At 32.9% G+C, this 10,590-nt stretch overlaps 1 protein-coding gene across 1 annotated transcript; it reads right to left on the reverse strand.

Moving 5' to 3' along the window:
- Positions 1 to 3,553: 3,553 nt before the first annotated feature.
- LOC133701591 (pectinesterase-like) lies at positions 3,554 to 7,382 on the reverse strand. Its single transcript, XM_062125556.1, has 2 exons — positions 6,248 to 7,382; positions 3,554 to 4,386 (listed from the first exon to the last, which is right to left on the reverse strand). Exons 1-2 carry the CDS (start codon positions 7,308 to 7,310, stop codon positions 3,695 to 3,697), a joined length of 1,755 nt encoding a protein of 584 aa, XP_061981540.1. The 5' UTR covers positions 7,311 to 7,382; the 3' UTR covers positions 3,554 to 3,694.
- Between the last annotated feature and the right edge of the window lie 3,208 nt (positions 7,383 to 10,590).

A 10,590-nucleotide genomic window follows, 5' to 3' on the forward strand; every position in this document is an offset into this window, starting at 1 on the left:
AGGTTTGGTTGCCATTGCATGTGCAGCAAATGGTTGGCACCAACCATTGACTATTGGCTGCCACCTTTGTTGAAGAAGAGGAGGAGTTGGCAGCCACCATTGTTGAATGAGCTGGAGTTTGGCAGCCACCAATGTTGACAACAAAGCAAGAAGAGCTGCCATGAAATGCCTATAAATAGAGGCATTATGTGAGAGCAAAATGTGAGAGTTGGGAGAACGTGAAGAGAAGAGAAGAAGAGAGAAAGAGGGGCTGCAATGGCAGCAGCCTTGCTGCCATTGCAGCAGCTGCAAGTGCAGCAAGAGAGTTGATGAGTTGAGTAGAGTGGATGTAATCCTCCTCCTCTACATGTATTTATTGTATCCTTTCTCTATCTCTAATAAAATAGACCTCTCCCGTGGATGTAGGCGATTTGCCGAACCACGTAAAATATTGTGTCAGTGTGCTTAAGCCTCCAATGGGCAAATATCAGTACATCACCGGTCGGAATTTCCCAACACGGACAAGAAAAGAAAAATATAACGTGGATCTCGAAAGGGAAGTGGGCACACAGAGGGTAGAGCTACACTTGAAATTTCAAAGACATAACCAAGAATCTCTGGCTAAATAATGAAGCTTCCCTAACTAGCGTCCAGTCGGGATGACAGTGACGAGCGTGAAGAGGATACTTCCAAGTGTGGGAAATGGGAATGGAATCATAATATAATTGCAGAATTTCCACAAAATAACGTGGCTGGCTCGTAATATCACAGGTGTATGGAAGGAAGACTTGAAGCGATAAGGTGTCGTTTTACGAAGGCTAAAGTGATCAGAGTTGTTTATATTACTACTTATCTTTAAATTTTAAATTATCTTTTCTTACACGTAGAAAAAAAAATAATTTTTTTTAATTTAATTATTTCTCTTTACCGTTTCTCTGTCTTTCTTCTATACATTCCTAACCAAAAAATATAATAATACAAAATAATATAAAAAAATTAAAATAAAACTGCCAATTAATTCATTGTTTATCAAAATAAAGTAATTTGTGACCCGAATTTATAATTTTTTTTATGTTTGTTAAGAATTTGATGAGGTTATATATGCTATTTTTTCTTTTTTTATATAGATTTACTAGTTTTATCATTTTTTTTATTTCTTGTTATAGTGAATGTTGTTTTTTTAATTAATTGGATATATTTTATAGGTTTGTTTCGATTATACTTGAATTTTTTATGTTTTGTTTTTAGTAGAGCCGTTAAAATTATCAATTTTTTCTCACATGTATCTTATTATCACAAGGTCCCATATACAATTAGACACAATTTTTTTAGCCAAATTGAATTCTTTGAAGAGCACATACTTAATTTTAATTCAATATAAGTTTTTTTCTTTAGAAATCAATAATTTCATTGTTTATGTTAGATTTACTTTTATATATCAGTTTCTTTATATGTAAAAAATAATACCTTATCATATTAGTTTTGACCCCGTATGAAATAGTCTCAGCTCTGCTCCTTCGAATTGTGCTCTCTGCGCGTGATTGATGATAGGCTTGAAAATTATTAACAAAATAATGGGAATGGAATCAAATAAATAGTTTGATTTTTTATTATATTTGTTGCTATGTTTTGGTTTGATCATTGCTGCATTTACACTTATAATTCCTCTTGATCTATATAAAATTAAATAGAATCGAAATCGAAATCATGAAGATAATTATGATAAAATCCCAAACCCCAAGAACCAATCGTGTGTTCCATGAAGACAGGCCTGGAAATTTAAGCTATGTTGACATGTAAATTTTAAATCCTAATAATTTCACTAAATATTATTTCCCAAAAGAGTCCATTCAAGGACTAAAAAGAAAAAACTCCCCACACGGAGGAGAATATAACATACAAAAAACCACGACGCGTAGCTTGAAGGTAGAGTTATGAAAAAAAGAGATGTAAGATGCACAAGGCAATCAATCAATAATCAAAGTGGCATAATTGGAGGATGGTAGATTAATTAATTAGGTTTTAAATTTATTTTATAAAATTATTAGATTAAATATTATAAATTTTTGTTATTAAAAATTTATTTAATTGTTAATTTTAGGACTTCAATGGATTAGTAAGTTTTCTCGTAAATTAGTCCGAACATCTATAATTAAAAAAAACAACACATAATACAGGTAATAATTAAGATTATGTGATGGATATAGAGGGCAGTGTTTGAACATGATTATAATATTCTATTCAACTTATGATATTTTATAAGATATAAATCTGATTAATTTAACACTATGAAAACGAACCTCGTGAAATTTAAGCTTCATCACTCTCTAATTTCACACGCGCGCACAGTGATTGCTTGCTTTGTTTGTCTTGACCGTTGTGAGTATCATTGTCATGTGAGAGCTGTGCAAAGGAAGTGTCAAAGAACCATCTCACCTAAAAGCTTAAGCTGTTAGTTGAGGTCTCAGGATATGATTTATATTATTCTCTAACACACCCCCTCAAGTGAAAGCCCTTTGGGCTTGAAACTTGCACATGCCCACTTTAACTTGTGCTTAATTTTTATCAAATAAATGGGGATGGTGAGATTCGAACTCGTGACCACTTGGTCATCAAGGCTCTGATACCATGTCAAAGAACTATCTCATCTAAAAGCTTAAGCTGTTAGGTGAGATCCCAGGATATGATTTATATTATTCTCTAACAGGAAGTAACCACTGCCTGTGGAGGAATGCATATTTGAAATTACACAAGCAAGTATAGTAAATCATTCTGATATCCTCTGCTCTTTCTGCCCTTTTCATAATTTTCAAAGCTTTTCTTCACAATTGATGATGGCGATATGCATGCACACATGAATAACGAAGCTGGGCATTAACCACTGCAGTAACTTTAATACGTGCCTGATGGCTCCAAACATCCCTTTTTCAAGACAAATTGAGAAATGAGGATGATGTATTGGCGAAGTGCATTGATAGGCGTAGAGGAAGCATCCAAGTTTTGATGGATATAGTTAAGCCTAGCTGATGGAAAAGATCATCACGAATCTTCGCACCTTGACATAGATACTATGGTCTTTATTGAAGCAACGATCTTTTGAGCTTAGCTGTATGCTGCCCTAGTGGTCAGTCTTCATTACAATTGGTGGAGGATATGAAATTACGAGGCGTGGAGTCAAGCTTTGAGCTTCAGTAGCAGCAGCAGCTATCGATTGGGTTCAAATTTGATGTTGACAGAACTTGGGGTTGATTTTGTTTTATTGGTTTCTAAATGTTTAAAAAATGACCAATTCGGTGTTTTTCGACTCGGTTTGATATATTAGATAACGCAATCATTCTGATTGGCTGCTACATCCACATTATAGATTCAGTTCCTTGTCATCAATATTTATTGAATTTTCTTACGAAAACAACTGATTTCACCATCGGAATCACTGATGGATGAAGTTCCATGATCAATATTAATCAATAATAAGAATTGCTTAAACAAATCGGTCTATATATTGACAGTTCATGTCGATAATATCATTTTTCTAGAGCAAAGTGTGTGATTGGTTTCTCCACAACAAGATGCATCTGAGAACACGTCCTCTTATTGAGTTTTGCTTCGTTAATTGAAGCCGAACCATACATGGGATGCACAAGACACTCACTCACCATTACTAACAGTACAGGTGAAATATATATCGTGCTATACCATGAAGAACACTTATAGTTTACAAGCCAAGGGAGAAAGGGAAGGTAGTCGACCTCAACCAGCTACTGCCAGCAATGAAATTGCCAGGAGTAAATCTTTGAGCCTCCGTTGCACTTGTAATCACTCTGTATCCTTTCCAGGTTACCCTTCTAGAGGTCCCAGCACCAGCCCCCGAGTTCTGATACTCTGCATAATATAACGTGTTCAGTGCAAAACTTCCACTCCATTCGGACCACCCGGCTGGTTGTATTACATCGGTTATGGATGATTGCATGATGACAGTCCTCGAGTACTCCTTCCAGGGTCTACCAAGATACGTCGGGAAACTGCTCTTAACAGGCTGTAAATCAGAGGTGGCGCCGATCCTGCTCTTTTGAATCACAATGCCAGTGTTTTGATTAGGGTCCGTCCGGCCTTGGGCCGTGACCATATTCTTTTGACCTGAGTTGGGACGGCGAGCATGGATGTCACAATCTTGTAAAACAACCGCAGCATTGCCAAAAATGAAGTCAACCGTGCCTGCTACGAGGCAGTTAATGAAAAATTGACGATTTGAATGGACGTAGAGGGTGTCTTGGTAGGCTAGCATGTCACAATCGTAAAACGCTGAAAGGTCAGACCCGACCCTTAGCGCCACGGCTTGGTGCTTCGAGGGACCAGCTGTGTTTTGGAAAGTTATGCCTCGGGCTAGGAATCCTTGACCCACAGCAGCTGCAATGTTACAAGGAAAAAGGGGGTTATCATCCCAGCTACAATGTTTCTCTTCTAAATATAAAAAGAGATGGAGACAAGATAGAGCACGCCAGGCATATCTGATCGATTCAAATAGTAAAGTCCTACACGCTCATGTTTCTCTTCTATCAATATGGTTAATGGAAAGACGCCAACAGTTAAAAGAAATTAATGTTTATCTACTTAATTATTCATCTTTATTACCGTGCATTCATTCATCTTATGATAAGATGGGTGTTTGGAGTGATAGTAATTATAATTTAAAATATTTTTTATTTGAAAATATATTAAAAAAATATTTTTTATTTTAAAAAAATTATTTTTAATATCAACTCATCAAAATAATCTAAAAATATAAAAATATTTTTTTAAAAAACACAGTTTCACCGCTTAAAAACTTGTACATTTTCAACTAAATAAATTAATAAATATTAAATAAAATACACGTACATGCCATGCCAGAGTGCAGCCAGACAAGTTCTATCAGTCGGGGGCACAAAACTAATTATGGGATTCAATTTCAAACCTTATCATCTAACTAGACCCACTTTAATTAATGTCTAACTCTATTAATATTTATAATTTTTTCATGCCAGGAAAGACGTATGCATACATATTTTAACAAGATGCAATTGCCTTGATAAAAGTCATATTGGACTGACACCCAATAAAGACAGGTTAGACAAGAAAATGATGAAGACAGCTCGAAGCTTCAAGTAGAATGAGTTTATATATATATATATAGTAAAATCTTTTTCGAAAAAGAAAAAAATGGTTAAAAAACTTTGTTTTGTAGGTGGGTATATACTGGGATTCTAACAGCTTGATCTTCAAATTGAATGAACTCAAGTGGGCGAGACATAACGATCTCTTTCTCCACCAGGAAAATTTCTAATCGTCAAAAAGACGAAAATAAAGTTCATGCGCTTTTTTTGACATTAAATCATGCGATATGATGCAAACCCAAATAAAACAATTAAGGAGATAACTTGTGATATGAAATAATTGCCGATTAGCAATCCTCTTACTCCATAAACAGACAAAATGAGTGTTTTATAGCGAGTCAAGATTGAAGGAAACAGGTGATAAGATATGGAAGCATCACGCAAGCATTAAACAGGACCACCAAAAAGGATCAGGCAAGTTATCGTATGGGGAAAAGGAAAAATCCCAAGAGCCAAGTTGCTAGGTACCTAGCTACTAGAAATTAATGAATGCACAAGCTGCTTAGCACTATTGGATAATTAAAAAAAGAGGATAGAAAAGGACACTTGAGCTACAAGTTGGGTTTGATTTTTATGAAGTTCTGGACATATCTACGATTGATTTGAAGTAAGGACTACTTTTCTTCTCTGTCCCTTTTTGTTTTTCTCTTTTTCTAGTGTGATTGCACAAGCATGTGCGAAGGGATCTGTGGAAATGCTTGTTTTTTTTTCAAAAGGTAAGGCTAAAGAGGTTAACTTGTAAGTTATATACAGGTTTTTTTTAATAAAAGAAGAAGAGAATAATTACAAATTATACTAGGATTCCACACAAAAAGACGAGACATTTGATGAATTATGGAAAAACTAATCCTTTTGTAATTTTTTTTTTATATATAACTTTGTGGGTTTTTTTTTTTAAAAAAAAAACAAAAGCATATGTGAAAGTAAATGCACATGCATACTCGCAACCAAATCTGCAGAAACAATAAAATGCTCGTTCTTTTCCTAACTTTAGCAACAATGGACCCCATCGATATGGAACATTTCATCGAAAAAGATGCAATAAAAGTAAGGAAATGAATAAACAGTGAGGTAGAAAAGGTTGCTAAAGGAAGGGGATAAGATATTGGACTCACCAACTGTAGCAGAGTTGAAGGTTGTGCTACCATCAACCACATTCCTACTTGCTGTAATGATAGTTGTTTTTCTTCCATCTCCCATAAACATTATGTTTGTCTTATCCTTTGGTACATCCACATTTTCCCTGTAAACACCTGCCTTGATACGAATTATGTACCTTTTGCTGCTTTTCTTTGGTGCAGCAGCAACTGCAGCTGATACTGTCTTGTAATTCCCACTTCCATCAGCCGCCACCACCACATCCGGAGTCACTGATGAGGATTGCAACAGCCTCCTGTCTGCTACTGACATCCACTCCGGCCACTCACTTTCATTACCTTCTTTTTCCTGCATGAGCTTCCTGTTTGTGGTCTTGAGCTCATTTGCAACGTCTGTGTCTGTCATATTCTTGATCATTGCCAATACATTACTGCACATCTTTTCAACATGAATTTGGCCCTTCAACAAAGCTTTGCGCACCTTTTTATCTGCTTCATCATGAGAGAAACCATCCAAGCATGTTTCTTGGTTGGTTATGGCAGAGCTCAACAGGGTTTTGAGGTCATCTGTATGTTTTTTAAGAGATTTGTTCTTTGGGTACTCATTTAGATCCACCAAAGCCTCGTGTAACTCATCAAGAGTCTCGTCAATAATCTCCAAACAATCATGGAGAGCAGTCTTTTCTCGTTTGGTGAGTTTCTTGGTGGCTATGAGCTTTTCTACGGTAAAGAAATTGTGTTGAACAGCTTTGGTAGTGAGGTTTATGGAAAGTTCAATGACATCCTTTTGGCTAGCTAAATTGCTAGTGGCTCCAGGGACAGTGGCAACAGCTGAGTAGCACAATTCTGGATACAGAGTGGAGCTGCATGAGGATTTGAGGATGGCATGAGTACCTTCATTTTTGCTGCTCTTGTGTGAATTTACACCAGCGACAATGGCAATTATAGTGGTAACCAGTAACAAAGAAGCAAGAATAACTAAGAAGAGTTTCTTGTTTTTCTTGAAGATAGAAATGTGCTTGCCAGAATCTGATATTCCAGTCAAGTTTTGCTTATCTTGGGTCATTTTGGCTGCAAGCATGGAGAAGAAAAGGGAGGGCTATGAATTTCTAGCATGGTGGTGCCTGGCCCATATATAGAGAACAAAGCAAGTCATGTTGGGAGGGAGGATACGTGGGAGAAATTTTATTATTATTATTAATACGGGTAACTACACCATTTTGTATACACTTCCCTTAATCTTACAAATTTTAAAATTAACAATTATATAAATTTTTAATAATTTTAAAATTTATAAAATTCAAACTAATAATCTTTAAAATCAACTAGAAAATAATCAATCCGGCTACACGATAAATTTAGTTAAGAGAAGTGGCGGCTTGGGTTGGGTGGTTGTATTATTTGAGTTTTTATTTTCTATTTAATTTTGGTTGCATGGAATTATAAGACCCACTGAATTGGGGTTATCTCCGTTATCTTCGAGGCTTCTCTCTTCTTCTTCTTCTTGTTTTTAATTTTTGATAATTTATACATTAATTTATATGGATATTATTACAATGAATTTATTTATTATGATGATAATAAATTAAAAAAAACCTTTTTCTCAAGTTAATAAAGTTCTCCGACATTACGCCAGTTAACATTATGATGATACAGCCTGCTTATATCTCGTATTTACTTATCGAATCTTAGCTTTCACCTTTTTCTTTTTCTTTTTTTTAACTTTCACTAATTAAACGATGCTTTTAATATTAAAATACAGCAATAATTTAAAAAGTATTGTTTTTTCCCTCCTTTTTAAATGTTTAATATGCTGCAAACTTTAGATTCTCGATGCACGGCATGTTACAACTGGACTGCAACGTGCACCTTGTAATAAAACTATTCCCTCGACAAGGGTGTGGAACCGGGACAAATGTCTTTTTTGTCTTTCTATTTAACTGTTTTAAATATTGCTTTACTAGCTTACAGCTGTGCGCTGTCAGATTAGTTTTTTTAATAAAACAATAAAACATGCTCTGGTGATAAAAAATTATTTAATACTTTTGTTAAATTCCACGCAACGAATCAATTTTTATTTTTATTTTTATAACTTCTTTATTATTGAAAATAATTGAAATATTATTTTTATTTTTTTCTTTATAACTTCTTTACATATTATAATAATTTTATATTTGAATAGCCATACTTTTGATAAAAGAATTATGTTCTCTCCAAATTTTGGAGGAAAAAAAACAATGAAGGTGAAAAATGAAGCTTTGACTACAGAAATTCATTTTTTCCCTTGATTAATTTAAATCATTTTAATTTTGATAGATATTTATTTTAATTATTTTATTTTTTAATTAAAATATTCATTGCTCCATCAAAATAAAAAAATAACAATAAAATATTTGCACGTATATTAAATTTTGCTTCCTACTGGGAAGATCAATTTCCTTCTTTAGCCTTTAAAAATATGAGATTTTTATGATAATATTATCAAATAATTTATATAAAAAAAATAGTCAAATCAAATGTGCATAATGTTTTCTTTAATTGCTCTTAAATATTCAATGAAAATACTTCTTTATGTTAGGTTTTTATATAACTTTCTAAAATTAATTATTTTTTTATTTAGTTGTGTCAAGTGTCGGTGAGGCTAACATGCAATTTTTTTTGTGCTTGAGTAATTAAATGAAATGTGACTAAAAGACATCAGCATTAAACTATTGACCTGCCGAAGGAAGGCGTGCCTAAATTATGGTTTATTGATAAATTGAGGGTAAAATGGTAAAATAACATTGCTTTGGAGGGTAGATATTACTTTCCACAAAGAGGGTTCGGGAAGTAATTAGAACGTCCTTAAAAATTCACCTTGTCCAAAATTTATACCATACAAATTTAAATTAAAAAAAGTAAATTTATCTCTCCATTAACCTCCTGTCAAACATAACACTAAAATAACAAAAAACTAAGAGCTGTGTTTGGGAGTGTGGTAGCAGCCGTTCTTTAAAGTGTTTTTCATTCCAAAACAAATTAAAATAATATTTTTTTATATTTTTTAAAAATTATTTTTGATATCAATATTTCAAAATGATATGAAAACATCAAAAACATATTAATTTAAAACAAAAAAAATCAAAATTTTTCAAAAGTATTTTCCAACCGCAGTGCCAAACACTGGTGTTTCAATGTACATATATATAGACTCGTAATACTATGAATTACTGTAGCGTAACGACGCTTTCACATTTTCCATAAAAAGTCATTAAATTAGTTATTAGGAGTAATGCAGTATTTTTTCAAGATCCATTAGTCATTATCAAATAAATTATAGATAGATTGATCTTTTACCATTTTAAAAATACAATGATATGACTAAGTTACCATTCAAAGCAAATTTTTTAAAATTGGTGCCCAAAGGCTTTTTTGTATTTTCATATTGGTTTTTAATTATAATTAAGTTGACCGGGGAACAATTTGATATTGTAATAAATATATAATATAATTATAAATAAAAAATTATTGGCATATGCGACACACATATTAGTGCGTGGATAGCCTCGCCATCTTTGAATTGTGCATAAGGTGTTACCCGATGGCCAAACACCAGCTTTCATGGTGGTGTTAGGGCATGCGTCGGTGGAATACTGACAATGTAGGCTTCATTGATTTATTTTTCTTTTTCTTTTCCTTTCTTTTTTCTCTATCCTCACCCTGGGGTTGATACCTACCTTTTTAAAAATTAAATGTGTCATATCAATTTGTATCTATAATAATTTGTTTTCATTTTTTTTATTGATATTTGTTTTGTTTTTAATTTCATCTCTTAATATTTAATTTTATTTAATATTTTTAATTTAATTTGTATCTTCGTGGTTTCCAAACACCATTTCATGATTTATCAAAGGTCAATTTTACAAAGCCAAACTACAATTGTTTAACAATGAAAAACAAAAGAACCTAGTAAAAAAAAAGGATGCGAATAAAAAAAAGTTTGAATGACCCAGTAAAAAAAAGGAAGGATGCAAATGAGAAAAAAAAACTTCAGGTGGTTAATTGCTTATATGATAGTGTTTCTATCCAAATTTTTTTTCTTATTAATAACTAATTCTGCAAAATTAAACTACAACAGTTAAATAAAAAACAAAAAAATAACAACAATAAAAAAAGGACTCAAATAAAAAAATTGAAGGACATAATAAAGGAAGAAGGATGCAAATAAAGGGGAAAAAAAGTTTAAGATGGTAAAAAAAAGTTTGAATGACCCAATAAAAAAAAGCAAATGAGAAAAAAAATTAACTGATGGGATTTTTATTATTTTTAAAATATTTTTTACTTAAAATGTATTAAAATAATTCAACTATCCTTGAAATACA

The sequence above is a fragment of the Populus nigra genome, chromosome 8 (genome assembly GCF_951802175.1).
Source record: "Populus nigra chromosome 8, ddPopNigr1.1, whole genome shotgun sequence".
Lineage (NCBI taxonomy): Eukaryota > Viridiplantae > Streptophyta > Magnoliopsida > Malpighiales > Salicaceae > Populus > Populus nigra.

What these genes read in the sequence shown, in the direction of transcription:
- LOC133701591 (XM_062125556.1), bottom strand. Translation starts at nt 7,310, where the DNA reads ATGCTTGCAGCCAAAATGACCCAAGATAAGCAAAACTTGACTGGAATA. An exon ending in CTTCAACTCTGCTACAGTTG is followed by an intron (nt 4,387 to 6,247) that starts GTGAGTCCAATA and finishes GTAACATTGCAG; the next exon opens with CTGCTGTGGGTCAAGGATTC.